Here is a 17895-nt window from a genome sequence, read left to right as displayed (position 1 = left end):
TGTGTGTGTGTGTGTGTGTGTGTGTGTGTGTGTGTGTGAGCTCATATGTGTTGGCGGAGGTTTCCCTGGAGAAGCCGAGCAACAGAGCTGACCTTGCAGTAAAAAAAAAAAAAGAAAAAAAAAAAAGACAATAATTTATTCATTGGCATTGCACAAATTTCTCTCTATCTTCTGTTGGGTGTTCAGCTGTTATCTCAGCTGTTTTAAAGCGTCTCTTCCTGCACCCGGCACGGTATTGATTTCTCCAAATACTCTGTCTTTAGTTTAGGACATCAAGATTGAGACCATAATTTATGATCTAATCTGCGTGCTTTCAGTAGCTTCTCCTCGGAATCAGTTTCAAACCATTTCCAATTTTAAAGGTCCACACTTACCAACCCCACTGCTTTGCGTATTTTTAAACCCTGAAGCTTAACCTCGCTGTAAAAATGTCTTCTTATCGGACAGGGTCCAGCTGGCAATGTCAAACAGATGGCTTTATACCCTCTAGGGTTTCCATTCAGAATAAATTAGATCAATAAAATACCAAGAGGGCACTTAGAGAGCAGACAATTAAACACCTTGCATAGAACACAGTCCCGCTGTATTTCAAATGACTGAAAGCTTATACTGATGAATGCACTCATTTAAAAAGACAGCACTCAATACCGCCTCAACAATAGAAAGTAAACACAGAGCCAACCTTGAAGCAGGATGGGCCAGAGTCAAGACAAATTCAGAAATCAAAAATCGCTGTGGTAATGTATACTCTGGATCCAGCTGTTATATAAAGAGTGCATTACTTAATAAAGACAGAGAAGTTTTAATGTTTACTTTGGAGTTAAATTAATCTTCCTCTGACGTGTTGAAAGCTCTCAATTTGTGTATAATGCATGACTGGAAATGTGTCACTGGTTTCTTGACAACAAAGTCACTGTAATGCTCTAACTCAGCACAGTAATAGGACTCATGTATCGTCAGCATGAAGGATGATGACTTTTAAATTAATTGGTTCAAATCAAACGACAAGAGGTTTTTTAAGCTTGATTCAAAGATTTTGTAAAGCAGGCATAATAAACGTCAAAAAATACTACTTTAATGACGTTTATAAATGAAGACAATATATTTTCCAGTTGAATTATCAAACAGATCATCTTAGAGAAAAGTCGCTTGAGAGGATTCAAGCGACTTTTCTCTACACACAGTATGGTGGCTGTCAGAGTGGAACTATGTCTGAACCGTCATCTGGTGATACTTGGTGGCTGTGGCACTGCACTGCACTGCACTGCACTGCCAGGAGCCAAGGATAACAATGAAACATTCATTGAATCCCACTCAACATAATTAAACTGTATTAACTTAATTACCTCTGCTTCTGTCACGGTAATCAAAAGGTTGAGTTCAGCTGTGCACTAACCTTTCCCTCAGGTGTGAGTTACAGAGCACCCGAGGGATAACATTACCACCGCTGCCAAGGGCCCGTCTGTTGTTTCTTTGGAGGGCTTCATTCCTTTTCTGTCTATCTGCCAGGCCCGGAAGGATTTTCTGCCACAGGAGCCCCTGAAGGCAGGTCTCTATCAGTGCTATTCACAAACTAAAATAAGTATTCTTAGAACAATGATCCAACTCCCTTGTGAAAGTAAGCTTGCACCTGATCCCTTTGCAGGAAGGTTAATGTGGGTGCAATGATCCAAGGACCGCCATCTGTCCTCAGGGGTTCTTCTTTACGGTGACAGCAATAATTCATTTTGATACCTCTCATCATGACTCCGCTTTTGGACAAGGGCTTGGACCTGTGTGCTGGGTATAGGGCGTGTTGAGCTGCGCAGGGTTGCCAGGCACCCCGCGTGATAGATGAGGGGAAGTAAGTCTTAGTCCTGACAGGATCCATTCAGCCTGTCTTGTCATTGGGGATTTGGAAGCACAGGACTCGTGTCAGATTCTTTTTAGTGCAGTAAAAATCAATCAGGAAACCGTACTCCAAAAAAGTGGAGATGATTTTATCCCATACATTTCACAATGGGGCTGAGATCATCTTTACCTTCGGATGTTCTTGAGAAACGGGGGCCCAGTTCCTCACCTCATATGTATTTGTCTGTCATCACTTCACAGGAACAAAAAAGATTAACTTGTCTTTTTTAACTTCCACAGGAATCTATCCAACAAGGCTTTACCCTGGCTGACTCAACAGGAGTCTGTGGTGGTGTACCTAGCAGGTATAGTGAGGATATGGTCTGTGAAAAGGTGTGGCATTAAAATTTTAAGATTTACTCAAGCAGCAAATTTGCCCCTTTCCCCAAACTTATGTAGTCAAAGCAGAAACAGTAGGAGAGGAAAGACTGACACGGGGGCCTGTGTCAGATTTACAGTGATAGGAAAAAAAAAATCTATTGACTTCCTCTGATGGCTAAGTGTATTGAAGTAAAAGGCCATAAAGAACTGTGTGTAAAACTCACGACATGCACCACACAAGCAGACCAAGCAATAAACCATCCTAAAAGACAAATCACATCAGCCTCACTTCACTGCACATGTACTGGCATTTTGTAGCAAAAAGGCTTGTGTGTCAGTAGTGCGTGTTTGCAGACATGAGCCTGGTTGTCATATCTATTTTTACATGAGCAGTCACACACATTAACAGTGTAAAAGATGACTTCATTGGATCAGTATTTTGAGCTTCTACTAGGGAAGGAAACTGCAATGGATGTTGGGGAAGTCAACAGAGCAGTAAAAACAAATTACACGTTTCCTTTTCCGAAGCAGCTTGACCCTAAGGCGCTGATTCCCCCAAATGGTGTGGAGAGTTGTACATTAATCCGTAAGAAGCCTGTGGTCATATTGGACTTCGAAGGTGTGAGAATGTGTAAAAAACCTTCCTCTCCCTGGAACACATCCCTTGACTGTGAATAACAGCGTTGGTTAAGACTACACGTCTACTTAACAAGGGTAAAAAGTTGGGGTCCAACCCTTTCTTCTTCTGTACAGAAAAGCAATCTCGTTCTAAGGTCAGTTCCTTGGAGATGTCTCAGACTAACTTACTGACTACTGCTTCTACGCCCCCCCCCACCCCCACCCCTAGTCTGAATCCAAAAGTGGTAGCAGTTTTTTTGTGTAGCGAGTCAGAGAGAGAAAGAGGAGGGCAGAGAAAGAAACACAGAGAGGACAGGCACAATTGATCTATTCCACAGAAGAAAGCAAAGGGATTCCCTGGACTCTGCCATTCGGAGTACTTGTACAAAAGGGCACAAAGCGAACAAAGCAAGTGAAGAAGAAAAAACTGATGATGGCAGAATCAGTTAGTGCAACTGAAGCGATGGCTTTTACAGTAAATCTCCATCTCCAAATCGCAAAACTTATATAATGAAGGTTTTAAAACTAGATTTTGATTCAAGACAGGGTCTAGAAATGTGGCAATAAAGCATGTCAGTTGATATTTTGCTTTAGTGGTACACGTTCCCCCCGACAAATGTTCAATCACACTGGGACAAACCGGTTGACATGCGGTACACTTGGTGCTGTTGAGGACCTTGACTTTTCCAAGTTGTTAATCTGTGCTCGGTCCCCAGTCCCATGTTTTTCCACCTTCCTATACCATCATACTGGTCTAGGTCAGTCACTGTGAGACCCACTCAAGAGGATCACCTACCGTCAAGGACAGGAATCGCAATCAGCACCAGTGACCTCTTTAATAGACTGGTTTAAATTAGAGGGTACTTCCAAAGACCATGTACCAGAGTCCGTCAAGAGCCTTGACATCTCCGGCAGTTAGCATTATCTTTAAAATCCAATATGTGTAACCTTGAAGGGCATGAGCCAGATGAAATGATATCATAGCACCACTGGACACTGATAGTGATGGAACATATCAATTGTGTACATCGGATTTCTGCACATCTCTTACCTTGACGAATTGGTTAATGCAAATATCCAAGGTTGTCACTCACTCGTGCACCCACACACACACACACACACACACACACATTCCAGCTGGCGGAGTGGATGGGGGATTGGATGTCAGTGCAAAGCCATCTCCTATACTTAAAGCCAAAGAAATGGCTCGCCGTTGCCCAATCCTCCTCAACGTGACTGCGGACCCACGCGTCAGCAGGTAAACAACAACTTGGACAATGAAACAAGATAGGGCGACATCACCTGCTCTGGGGTTTGACCTCAACACACAAATGTATGTCAGCACACGCATGTAGTTGCACCTATTTGTACACGTTTGTCACCTATTGGTCTATTCAGAGCAGAACACACAAAGCAGACGTGAATGCATAAATCAAGTAAATTAGGAATTGATCAAGCATGAGCAAAATAAATTAAAGCAGGCAGAGAAAAGGAAACTTCATGAGAACTCCCATAAGATTTTAATGTTACTTTACCCGATATGGAGATAAATATTCCTGTAACTTTACTCTTTGTCAGTATACTTAACTTCAAAATGGGCACGTAACATATTAAATGTTGTTTTCTGCAAGCTGGAACCATTTCAGACAGTGTGCTCTCTCAAAAGGCTACCTAATTGGACTTGCAGCACATTAGTGGTTAAGCACAGTATCAATATTACACAGGGCTGTAACACCTCTCCGATATTTGGCCAGCATCTTAACAAGCTGCACTTCCTCTTCCCATTATTGCTTTTATGTTGGAGAATAATTAATTTCACTGTGTTTTGGACTTCAGATTTCTTTAATGAAATTCTTATCATCCTGGCAGTTTTAAAGATGGGATCATTTGTGAAAAGAAGATACAAACGGTCGGCATTACCCCGCCGTGTCCTCCCTCCTCTTTCTTCTGTGTTCATTTGTGAGAGGAGGAAAGAATTTCCCCCATCACAATATCCCTCCCAGGAGTGGGCAAGTTTTGGCTTCCTGTCCAAATGATTAATCTTTCGCATTATTTCACAGAGGGACTCATAACACCATAACACTACCTGTGGACCCAATTACACAACTGACAACAGTATCAATGCAACTCTCTGACTTATAGCAGAGTAAACATGGCAACCTTTGCGCTACATCAGCGTAAGTGATTTATAGAAATGATCTGCATAGATTAATAGCGCGGCATGGATGCACAATAAAGATGTATTTCGGTAATCTGAGCTTCTGCTAAAGATGCAAAACAGAGAGAAAAGCTTAAAACGACAATACAAAAGTATCACAAAAACTCGCTTACTGACTGATACACTATATCACAAAGAAAATGCTCTGTTAATGTCACAGGCAGAGTGTTGTTTATTAGGTAAGTTGAACAGAAGAACAGAAGAAAATCAGGCACAGGCTGAACATAATGACCGGTTCACCCCAAACCACAAGTGCCTTCATTGCTATTCAGAACATGGTCTGTCCTCCCTGTCTTTCACTCCAACGTACAACACACAGTGATCACTGGAACATGCTCGAGGTGCCACACCTGCCCTGATTACATAAATGCTTATTCTCATAAGATGACTCTTGACAGTAGAAGCAGGTCAAATTACCAGCCTGGATGTTTTCACAGTAATTATACCGAGTGCATTATATTCACATTAACATGCTGCCACAAGCACTTTGGGTTAAGGTGCAGCGCTGAGCATCTTGTCTACCCTGCAAAGGTAGCATTATTCACACTGATGAATGCTGATGAGTATGGCGCAAACTCCTGAAATGTGGAGGTAACACCTAAGCTGCTGCTGCTGCTGCTGCTGCTGCTGCTGCTGCAAAGGATGTGAGATTCTTTACTTGGTAAACAGTGATGCTGAGGCGTAGAGTCAAAGCAGAGTGAAGCATCTCTTTTTATGATTTCTTCCGTCCGTGTGTCTGTGGCAGTGTGCATGCTTTGTCATGCTGGACAACATGATTGCGAGAGAAACTGACCAGCAGTTGCAGCAGCGATCCCAATAGCAAAAATACATATAAATGAAAAAAAAAAAAAAAAAAAAAAAAACACCCTTTCAGTTAGTGATCTGTGGCCCTGGATGTATTATGCAAACATAACCAGCATGACGGAGTAGTAATCAATCATGTTTGTTTGTCCCCCTGCTAACGGCAGCATCCGATAGTAGATTGTGGCCAGAGCACCATGGACACCGTGGCATAGAAAAAACAAGGTGATTTTCTTTTCTTTTTTTTTTTTAAAGATTACTTTTAAGGCATTGTTGCTGTACTTTGATTGATGGCAGGAGGGAGTGACAATAAACATGAGGAGATAGAGAGGGACATGACATACTACAGAGTCCTTGGGTGGATTCGAAGCAGAATTGCAAGGTTACATGTGTTACACTTAGACTGATAAGTCTCCGGGACACCCCACGTACTACAGTTCTATTTTGCACAGCCAAATACCAAAGCCTGTACACGTCCATTGTGTTGTGTGTATTTTTGACACTTGAGGTGCTGTTGGCATCAGAGGTGAACAGGTGTGTTTGGTGGGATGAATGAAAAGATGACATAGATTAATGACTCTGGTTTTTGCGGTAGACCATTACATCGAAGGCCACTGCTGTCCACTGCGGGTGGGTGGGTGGGTGGGTGGGTGTGTGGACCCTGACATGGCCGGCAGCTAAAAATAGCCATAGAAAATAAACAGGCTGCTGCTATGGTGAGTTTCCTCCCTCTTATTGACAAAAACACGCACAGACGCAGCCGCGCACACATTTGTACACACTATACTATACTGTATCGTGGTGCGCTCGCAAAGTTTGTAGCTGGTGGCCTCATGTCAGGCCAATCATGGAACTTCAATATCTGTGAATTTCACAGAATAATAAATGACACCTTTGAAAATGACATTATGTCCAAGCCCTCGAAATATCCTGCACTGGGAACAGCAGCTGAGAGATAAAGCAGGAGAAAGCACATTTACATTTTTTTAAGCTTGTCCACCCGTGGAGTCTTTTTTTTCTTTTCACAAGTATTCAAATCTATTGCAGCTTTCTATTAATAGAAAGGTGTCACACATTGACTGAATGCTTATTATTGTAATTTGAGTGAATGTGACTTTTGCTCTCCCCCTTCTGTAGAAGCGCACAGTAAATTACAGCCATCCACATTTCTTTCTCCTCTCTCGCTCTCTCTTCCGCCACTCTCGCATCCATTGCACATGCAGGGCAACATGGCTCGTTAGCTTAAATCAGCCTTTGCTAAAGAAGAACATGTTTAGGAGCACTTTCATCATGCGCTGCAGTGTAGAGCCAAATACAGCAGCGTATTCTTTATATCAGCAAATCCCTTCAGCTGCTCACAAGGAAGTTCCAAAATGATTCACACATTGCTCCTCAGTGTATCTGTCTAATGAGTGTGTTATGAACAGATGACGATGTGTGCGTCTCTCTCCTATGTGCTGACGCGTCAGAAGCAGGAACTGTGGGGTGCGAGTGTGTCCGCGGTGTTGTTTGGATGATGGAGTGGACACATTTTATGACAAATTGGAAAAGGAAAATACAGCAGGCAGTGACGGCTCAGGGATGAAGCAGCCGGTGCAGTCAGTCAACTCTTTTTGGCCTGAGATGGATGAGGATACGTGTACAAAAGGACAACCCGGCTGCGATACCAAGCAGCGGTGGACTCCTCACCTTTGACTTCTCCACGACTTACTTCCCTTTTTCTTCCTGCGCCGAATCAACTCTGTGAAACTTCTGCTCAGCATTCAGCCTCCGTTATCACATCGCATCATCGCTGTCAGCCTGCGTAATATATTCTGATAATACAGACACCAAAGGTTAATTGACCAAACAGTTGATTCAATCACTGTCACAAAGAGCTCACGAGTCTCTCTGGCTCCATGGCCCAAAGTGTTTCTTCAGCATGATGCTACAATTTGGGTTGCTATGGCAACAGCCCACACAAGCACACATGCCCACATTGTACACAGGAATTAAACAAAAAAAAACCCTCGAGGAAAAAGAATAAACATTTTGTCGTCTTTATAACCTGCAGTGCATCAGCACATTTCTATATGGTGAGTTAATAATTACATATATAAAGCTGGTAACTGGAGTTATTCCGCCCACATGGTGGGACACGGGTTGGCTTCAACTCCCCTGAGTACCCATGCACGCAGGTGGTGTTAGTATAGAGCTGGAAGCATCTACTGCACAAAAGTATTACATTACTCTACACAATACATTTGCCTGCTGCGGAAGCTGTGGCGCACAATCCAGCTCTGCTGATTATTTTGTACCAACACCACTGCTATACCTCACACATCCTCAATCACATTTGCTGCCAGTTTGATAATAATTAATGAAAGGGGACACAGTCAATTGCCCTTAATCATTTCCCTGTACCCTAAGTAATTAACAACTGCGGCATCAGCAGTTTTGTTGTCATCACGTCGGTCAATTAGGGGGTCAGGAGGGATGATCCACTACTCTGGACCTGAGCACTGCCAAATTAATGTCATCATAGGAACAAAAATTCAACCTTATCTCAGTGGTAAACATTGTGTTGTTGGATAAAAACCAGAAGTGATTTTTTTTTTTTTTGCACATTAAATGCATATTTTCACACAACTCCTATAACCCTGTCGCTTCAAATCAAATTTGTGCAGCAAAGATATAGAGATATCCTAATGTAGACAGCCACAGTGCTGAAGTCACATTCAAATAATTCATTAGATCCATATTTGAATGCCATGAACATATGCTGGGAGAATGTGCATGTGTCTCGCAGATCTCCATGTGACATGTATAGACACTGCCGAAGCCTTTGACCTTCACGTGCTGGCGGCCACACTGTTAAGACATAGTATGCGTGCGCGCAAAGACTCTGTTTAGTCAATGCAGCCTTATTGATCACTTGTCACTGGAAGGAAGGAACATGGCAGGGAAATCAATTACACATATGCAGTGTATAATCAAATTTCTGGAAAAGCGCTTGGCTAAGGGGAAATGTTCAACTGACACATAAGCTCTACGAGGAAATATCATTGCTGTATTGAACACTATTCATATGAACTGAGAGTGAGGGATAGAGAGAGAGAGAGAGAGAGAGAGAGAGAGAGAGAAGAGAGAGGAGGAGAGAGAACACTCCAGCAGTGTAGGTAACGATCTGAGGGATAATAAGGGATACATAATTTAATATCTCTATTTATTCATTTAAGACCAGGGAGAAGGGAGATCATTACATATTGATAGCTAATAGACAAGATGGGTTTTGATTACTTAGAGGAGGCATAAGGTGTATCTGCATGGGTTTATCACTGACTTACTGCTGACTGCTCTCTCGAGCGGTCAAGAAGAAGGGTCAGGCCGTCTCCTTGCCTTGTCTTGTCTTGCGGATCAGGTTACTTACTGTGGCTCAAATGGAGCATCTGAAACGGTTAGTTGGTTGTTACCTTTGAGGTTTGGGCTGTTTTACTTCTAATGGGTGGCAGCACTAGAAAAAAAAAAAAGCTCAGTGTAATATTATTTTCAATAGGTCTTAGAGGAGATTCTTTGCAAGTGTTGCAAATTAAAGGCCAAGGGGTTGATTGTGCATTTACAGTGAGTGGCGACACAACACTTGTCATGGTCATTTGACTAAAAGGTCGCCTATGGCAAAGTGTGTTACTGATTTCAAATGCCATCAACACTTTAAATCCAGCCAATAAGAGGCCACTGATACAGAATTCTCCCCTGATTTATATTACATGGAGGTTATGATCTGTGTGTGTGAGTTTATACTGTGCGATAACGGCAGTTATAATAGCTGAAATAATGATAATAAAGAAACATAACATCAACTCTAAGTGCGGCTGCAGAGCTCGGAATGAGATGAGCTGCTTTCATTTTGTTGTGGTTAGAGATATAATCTGCTGCCCAGTTGCATTAAGGTTTTTTTTTTTTTTTTTTTTTTTTTTTTTTTTTCTTTCACCTATAGGATGTGGTGCAGCCCGAGTGCCCCTGCCTGCCTGCCTGCCTGCCTGCTCCTCCCTAAGTAGTGTACAGCGGGACACTCCGCAGTTCGCTTATCCCGTTCCTTCCCGTTGCCTTTTACGCGCACGACGTCTGCAGCCTCAGTGATTCAGGGAGCCCGTCTTCTCCGCACGCTTCAAGCTTTTTGGATGAAGGCAGGACTCTTTCCCCAGTGTTCCGATGGCGAAACAGCGCCGGTCTTCTCCCGCTGAACATTTTTAGAGGAAGATATTCACGCTTTCTTCTTTTTCTTCTTCTTCTTTTCCTTCCCCCAGCTCATTTTCAACAAAATGTGGGACGCGCGTTCTCTGCGCAGCGTCCGCGGAGTGCTCTCTTCAGTCGTGGCCGCTTGACTAAAGGGGGATCCCGGCTCCCTTTTCATCCTCTACCCCCCTCAGGAACAAGAGGAGTTTGCATGCAAAAGGTGGTTTATCTCGGCAAGGTGAGACCGACTATTTCACTGTGATATTATCTCTTCATTGTAACACTACTTTGAACCGAGTCGAACACTGAATTTGAGCGTTTCCAGCACAGACTGTATTTACAATGGAGGTGCGGGATTATGAAGGCATCAAAACCTCACTGAACACAAAATACGTTGTAGCGTAACAGGTATTAATTTATTGAACTGCAGAACAAGTACAGACATAGATAATCAATGTGATGCCCCTCTACACCCCTTCCTATATATATATTTTTTTATATATACATGTATATAGCCTACACACACACACACACACACATATACACACACACACACATATACACACACACACACACACACACACACATATATATATATTATTCTAGATACTAATAGCCTATAGCAAATTCGTGGTGTAAGTAATCAGGCAGTGCCCAATGTGAATTTAAACTGTTGCATTCAGGAACAGTCTCTTATCTCGCTTCTCTACACAGGACATGTAGCTTAATTCCTACTTTAAAATGATTATCTGTTCAAGTTAATGATCAAATGTTCTATTATTTAAAAACTTTCTTTTAAAATTTTAAGACTTATCCAAGTGTAAAGGGTATTTCATTCACTGTGTCGTATACAGAGGCTGTTCTCATGTGCAGGGACTTGTATTTGTCAGACAATGTGACTATGGTGGCGAGAGAAAACATACTTGCTAATGAGGAGTTAAATAAGACTGCAGAAATTGCTGTCACATGCACCTCCTCCATCCAAATAGTGATAACACATGAATGAATTTCGAGGCTTCTCTCAGTTCAATTGTTTCCTGAACCTACCACTGAGTCCCATTTTTAAGCGATGGGCTGCATAGAGAGTAGTGCTCCAGCAGGAGTTCATTGCCTTACCCCAGCCATAACAGTGCTGGAGTGGAGTGCAGAGCAAAGCAGCCATATTGACTGTTAAAACAAAGTCATTGATTCTGCCTAACACCTTCTTAGAAATGTGATGAAAGGATCAATAACACTGTGCAGCTGTTACTATTTTTGACTGACAATATGGAGTAACAGGTGACTGTTCCTCGCCTTCTGAAGAGACCTGATTTATTATTCAATTTTAGAAAAAATGCACAATATTGTAATCTATCCCCTTTTTTGTACTGAAATTGATTTAACTAGAGTGTCATCAGTCATTCAGTCATCTCACCAACTGTCTCTTTTGTTTTCTCAGCCATGGAGGGACTTGCCTAAAGAGGATCCAACATAATTCTAAATTTTTAGACTTTTTTTTTTTTTTTTTTTCCATTTTTTCCTCTTTTTTTTTTGTGTGTGTGTGTCATCGTAACCTCTTCCCAGATAAGTCTCCTTTTCCATAACCATGGCTGAGAAGCTTGGACCAGCAGGGCTCAAGCCCACCAGCATCCGAAACACTCCCTCACTGCCCCCCGAGCCCATCGACATCATCCGCACCAAAGCCCGCTCCCGCAGAGTCCGCCTTAACGTCGGGGGTCTGAACCACGAGGTCCTGTGGCGGACCCTTGACCGGCTACCCAGGACCCGGCTCGGCAAGCTTCGAGACTGCAACACCCATGAGTCCCTGATGGAAGTGTGCGATGACTACAGCCTGAATGAAAATGAGTACTTCTTTGACCGGCACCCGGGGGCTTTCACCTCTATTCTGAACTTTTACCGCACAGGCAAGTTACACATGATGGAGGAGATGTGTGCCCTTTCGTTTGGTCAGGAGTTAGACTACTGGGGGATTGACGAGATCTACCTGGAGTCCTGCTGCCAGGCCCGCTACCACCAGAAAAAAGAGCAGATGAATGAGGAGCTGCGGAGGGAGGCAGAGACAATGAGGGAGAGGGAGGGAGAGATAGAGTTTGATAACACCTGCTGCCCAGACAAAAGGAAGAAGCTGTGGGATCTCCTGGAGAAGCCCAGCTCCTCGGTGGCTGCCAAGGTAGGGAACCGAAACTGGAAGCGCGATTGCACCCGCCCCCATCTCACATTTTCCTGTTCACATGCAAAGCCTCAAACACCCCTGCCTGGATCATAACACATTACAGCCACACTTATTAGAGACATACTCCCACCTGTACAAAATAATCTTGAGTTCATCAATTTGAATCTCGAACAACCGCGTACTGTACTCTCATCAGGTGCTCTCTTGTACCATCTGCTTGTTTTCCATCCCCTGTAAGTAGCAACAGTTGTTAGGGATGAATTAAATATAGAGAAAGCTGCCGTCTTTGGGTGGATGTAATGGAAGGAAAGAAGCAGGAGATGAGGAGTGAAAGTAGAGGTGTGACATACATGCAAACATCAAGCCAAAGTTATAGTTCTGGCAGTAATAAACCTGGTAGTGGAATCACTGCAGGAGCTACAGATTTACACTCCATTTGCTTTGACAAAATAATTGGTAGGTACGTCAGCTTCTAGTGTTTTTCTTCGCAGGGATAAAGTGTGTCAGTTTAAACCAGACCTGTCAATGGCTTGTAACACGGCACTTCTCTTGGAGGGAGAGGTACAAGTTTCTTCTCTCGTACGGCGCTATCATGTGTCAGTCTCTCTCACTGATCGGATGCGCTCCTGTCTTGATCTGAGTGTGAGTCAGCGAAATGACAGGATGATGTCAAAAGTTTTTTTAGTTATTTATTTATTTATTTTATTACATGAATCCAGTTCCATCAGCTATTTACTATATTTACCTTGACCACATTTATTCAGTTTGATTGGGTGTGGAGGTAGTCATGAGTGTTTCTCCCTTCCCACGTACCACATGTTTAGAAGACTGCTGCATCAGTCACATACAGTACAGTTTTTCATGTGTACATGACAAATCCTACAGAAATCAGATGACTGTGTAGCAATGTCATGGCTGTCCCTTCTAAAACGATGACAGTGATGATGACTCTCAAACTCCTCCTCCTCCTCCTCCTCCACCACCACCACCTCCGCATTCCAGCCCCACTCTGACTCACTCCTCAATTAGGTAGGTCAACCTTGATGAAATCCAATCAGTGGTAATTTACGTTGGGTCTTCAGTATCCTGATCTCATCATCAGGCAGTGTAGGGCAGGGCTGGCAGGGATTATATTCCATGTCAGGGGATCATAAACACGGGGTCCTGTGTGTGTCAGTGTCAGTGTGTGTGTGTGTGTGACCAAAGCGACATCATTCCCTCTGTGTGAGAAATGCAGCTCTGCATGTGCTGCTTGGTGCATTGTTGTGAGCCTTTTCCCCTTGAAGCAAATGATGTTCTCCTTTGGCTGAGACAGTTTGGAAATCATGGTAGATTTAATTAACAGACCCCTGGTGCCTTGTTCTAAATTTATAGTGCAGTTTTAAGCTTTAAAAATAAAAATATTCTAATGAAACTAACTACATACATGCATCATTTTGTAGGGCTACTATTCATGTTTGATCTTCCTCCCCTTACTATTCCTGCATAGCTTGTTTTCCCCCGAATCAACCACTGATTTGTGATTGACATGGATCCTATCTCAGCTTAATAACTGTATTCAGCCTCCGTAGAGAAGCGGTATATCACATGAATCAATTATAAGGAGGCTGCCGATATCTAGTCTAAGGCAAACTCAGGTGACGGCGGTGGGGTAATTCGATACGCTTTGTGATATTTAAAGTGATTTACATCCTCTATACGGTCCCTGATTCTGCAGACACATCTCCGTATGTGCTGACCTGTTCATTATCGCCTGTGTGTGTGTGTTTGTGTGTGTGTGTGTGTGTGTGTGTGTGGGGGAAGCCTGTGAAACCTTAAAGGGAAATCCCACCCTAATTCAAATTGCATTGACATTTCTGCTGAGTGCTCTACCACGAGAACTTGAACGTGACTCTAATGGCTCAGCCTTGTGATCGCACTACGGTTATCCACAGCTGAAAGTACACTTGGAAATAGACTGCCGGAGCTGCTCGACTGTCAGATGGCAGCTCCCCGAGGTCAGGGAAGCCTTTCACTGTACAGTGAGAACCCTTGAAAGCCCTTGACCAAGTAAATGCCATTACTAGGTTGGTACAGAGCCGTGTGCTTTTATACAAAGCAACCTGAGCCCTTTATCAAATGCAATCCCAGACCCAGATTCTCCTGGCACACATATATTCTCTCTCCCTCTCTGTCTCCTTTTCTCTTGCTCCTTTTGTTTTTCTCTCACGCAGCTTTAATCAGATATTAGAGCCCAGTGTGCTGCTGTATAGCACCTATGGCCCTCTCTGCCCTTAAATAAAGGTTAAGCATGAGAGGCCTGACCTTTTCAGCAGGGTCAATCAGGCCAGGATTACGATCATCAACGATAACACCGGCACATGCTTTGGGAACGCAAGCCCTTTGCAGAGTGGAAAAGATGAAGACGATGCAGACATTGCACCAAATAAAAAAAAATAAATAAATAAATAAAAAAAAACATTTGTAGGACGCAGCGGAGAGGTGTTCAGAGAGAGCCACAAGTGAAGGGGGAGAGTTGGCGGAAAAGAGAGTGACAGAGGAAAGCCCTGAGAGAGAGAGAGAGAGAGAGAGTGATGTAAGAGGTGCAGTCATGTAAGTTACGCTTTAGGATGCTGAGCTGGATCTTTGCAAACCTTTCCCAATGAATAATGAATGAAATGGTCAAAACAAAGAGGACACGGGCTAATGCAGTGGCCTCTCTGTGTTACTGCGTGGCTTTTGGTTGAGTGCCCTGTCGAACGAGTGAGTGAGTGAGTGAGTGAGAGAGAGAGAGAGGAGGAGGAGGAGGAGGAGCAGAGAATTATTTTGCGTCCAGTTCTATCTGCTGCTTGGCTCGTCACAGGTGAACATCCAGAGGGGGAAAAGTCAGAAGTTTATGTCACAACAACAGCTTTCAAGCTCTTACACTGTACTGTATCCTTTATTATATTTCCATCACACATGTTTTTGAGAAGATTTTATTGAAAACTGAATCATGAAAAATTGCAGAGGTTGATCATCAAGAATTATTTAAGTCATTTATAAATCATAAAGTGGTTCATCTCTACTCAGTTTGAGTATCTGCACAGCTTATAGCCGCCAGTAAAAGACTGTAATGTGCTACTAAATTATATAAGAATTGAAAGGCAGACATGTTTAGAAGAAATATCAGATGGACCTTTCCATTGTTTTCTTACTGTAGGCTATAATTTCTAATAATCCAGTAGAACGTGTCATCCTTGATATTGAGCCAGAAGGATTTGTGCTGCCCTGACCCTCTTTTGTTTACAGTGAGTCATGGGTGTAGTCGTACAGCCAATACACTTAGCACGAGCTCATACAAAGGAAGCCATATCCAAATGACTGGATTGCTTTAAAGAGTCACAGTGAATTACAGCGACTTTTGTTTTTATTATTTCCCTGTGCGAATGTATCACCATTACCAAACATCATCCCTGCGAAGACTGATCTCGGCGCCTGCAACTTGTAAATGTAGTTTGTAACCTGCTGATGGTTTAGTCGGTGTGACAGGAAACGCGATTAGATGCCTCGGATCTATTTCTTTCTGTGTTCAGATAAACAGAAAGCGTGTAATAAATGTTACCACACAACAGTGATTTAGTGAGAGCTTCAACATTAACATATGAGTCAGGCTGTGTTCCTGGCATCGTAAATTAATGCTACGAGTTGTTCCGTGCATGCCTACAGTGCTGCGTTTTAATATATGTATAGTATAGTTTGCAAGAGCTGCATCTTTTTATTTTGATTAGTCCTCATGCAAAGGCCTTAGATAAGCTGTTTGGAATATTAACTATGAGATATTAAAGCTGTAATACACCCATCACTCCGAGACAGAAATCATTCCCCTGTTAAGGTTTCTTCACTTTAGAGTCCATTCAGTCTGGGCAGCCCCGGAAAATAATGGCCGAGGATTCAGAGCATATTAAAGAGATCAATGTTTCTACTTGCCAGACATTTCAAGTTGGGTTTTCTACCCCCTCCCACCACCCACCCCCACCCCTCTTCCCTACATCAGCCATGTCCCGCCCTGTGCTTGCTCTTAATGTGGATGTGCACCATTACTCTCTTCTTTATCTAATAAGCTAGTCTAGCTAGTGGGAATGATAAGCAACGGGCCTGCATGGGTGCAGACTTGTGCTGTTTGGTCCTCCCACGCTCGGAAGCAGCCAAAGTCAGTCCAGCACAGACACTGTTGTTGTTGATGATGACACAATGTGAGGAAGCTGTAGCATGATAAGGTGCCGTTACAGACACCTGAAATGCCAATCTTAGTGAGCGTCAGTGGTGTCATAATCATCTGTCTTGATGCGGCGCAGCGGCGAGTGCACAATACACGCTGTCCATTTTGTCATGTTGATTCATTTACAGACCCGTGGATATGTGAGGACGGCAGGAGTGAAAATATTAATGCAAAGCCTCAAGTGTGACCAGAGCAAATTCAGTGAGCAGGCTGTTGAGTCAAAGATGAAGAGAGAAAGGTAGAGAAGACGAGTTAGAGGCCTTTAGTCAGCGTGAAGTCAAAAAGTTTTGTACAGTAAGTTCCCCTTTGGGTGAAATTCAAGCAGTAGGTTCGCTACCTTGTGTTTCACCATCATTCTTTCATCTCTATGAATTGTGGTCAGTCGTCACAAGGTCAAATCAATGGGCATTGGAATTTTATGGAATTTTATGTTCTCAGCTTGTTGGGCAAAAAGATTGTAGTTACTTTTTTGCTTATTTTGTAAAAAAAAGCCTTCCCACTGGATGCTGACCTAGACTTTCGTAGCGCTACGACATCAGAATTTTTTGGTGTTAGTGTGTCTTCAATCATAATTATTTCGCTCATTTAGCTGGTTTTCAAGTCGGTTCTTTCTCTCAGTGCAATGCTTCTGTGCAGGATGCACAGCGTCTGATAATAACTCCAACCTGTAGGAGTTATTATTGAACTACATTATCTTATTTGGCCTTTAGCAACTTGTCAGGATGTATTACAGGAGTGGAGTTTATCATTTAGGTAGAGCACACCTTCTCCCCTCCTGTAGTCTCCTAGTTACATAAGCCTTCCACCAGGCCTCTAATCAGTACAGCCTCGCATTTAGGCACCAGCACCTAAATCCTCTTTACCCCGCAATCATAATCAGATAAGAGAGAACCTCCTAGATTATAGGTGGCATGAGTTCTTATAGTGCCTTCATGGGCAGAGGCAGAAGCATTTATCATCTGGACGTTCCAGGACACACTTTATCCCAGTCTCCCTGTCCACCACTGTCTTGCTTTTCTCTCTATAAGTCACCCATAACATAAGGATTATCTTAAGTTTAAATCAATTTTATAATGAGTTGGTTCAGACGAGACAGGGTTATTACAAGACATTGGGGTTGAAAGGATAATGAAAGCTTTGTAAGGGCACAGAGACTAACAAGCAGCACTTCTGCAGAACTAATTTGACTCCTTCAAAATGCACTCTGGCATCAGTTTCATCAACAAACTGTGGCGATAACCTGCTCTTACCTCACGTACTCCGGCTTTTTCTGTTGTTTGAAGCAGTTGTAACCATGCCCTCTATTGTTTTCATGAAAAGTGGCTGATTTGTTGTATATACAGAGAATACTCACTAGTTTGTTCTGCTATTTACTCACTCTAAACATGAATTTCCTCATATGGACAACAAACTGCACTA

The 17895-nt window shown here is 42.9% G+C and overlaps 1 protein-coding gene across 1 annotated transcript in view; it reads left to right on the top strand.

Moving 5' to 3' along the window:
- Window positions 1-11648: 11648 nt before the first annotated feature.
- Window positions 11649-17895, top strand: part of kcnb2 (potassium voltage-gated channel subfamily B member 2) — a 73381-nt gene continuing 67134 nt past the window's right edge. The window contains exon 1 of the mRNA XM_022744337.1: window positions 11649-12233. Coding sequence (XP_022600058.1) covers window positions 11649-12233 — 585 coding nt within the window. The remainder of the gene's footprint in view (window positions 12234-17895) is intronic.

This window comes from Seriola dumerili, unplaced genomic scaffold, assembly GCF_002260705.1.
Source record: "Seriola dumerili isolate Sdu_G_001 unplaced genomic scaffold, Sdu_1.0 BDQW01000079.1, whole genome shotgun sequence".
Lineage (NCBI taxonomy): Eukaryota > Metazoa > Chordata > Actinopteri > Carangiformes > Carangidae > Seriola > Seriola dumerili.
This window is presented reverse-complemented; position numbering and strand designations above follow the sequence as displayed.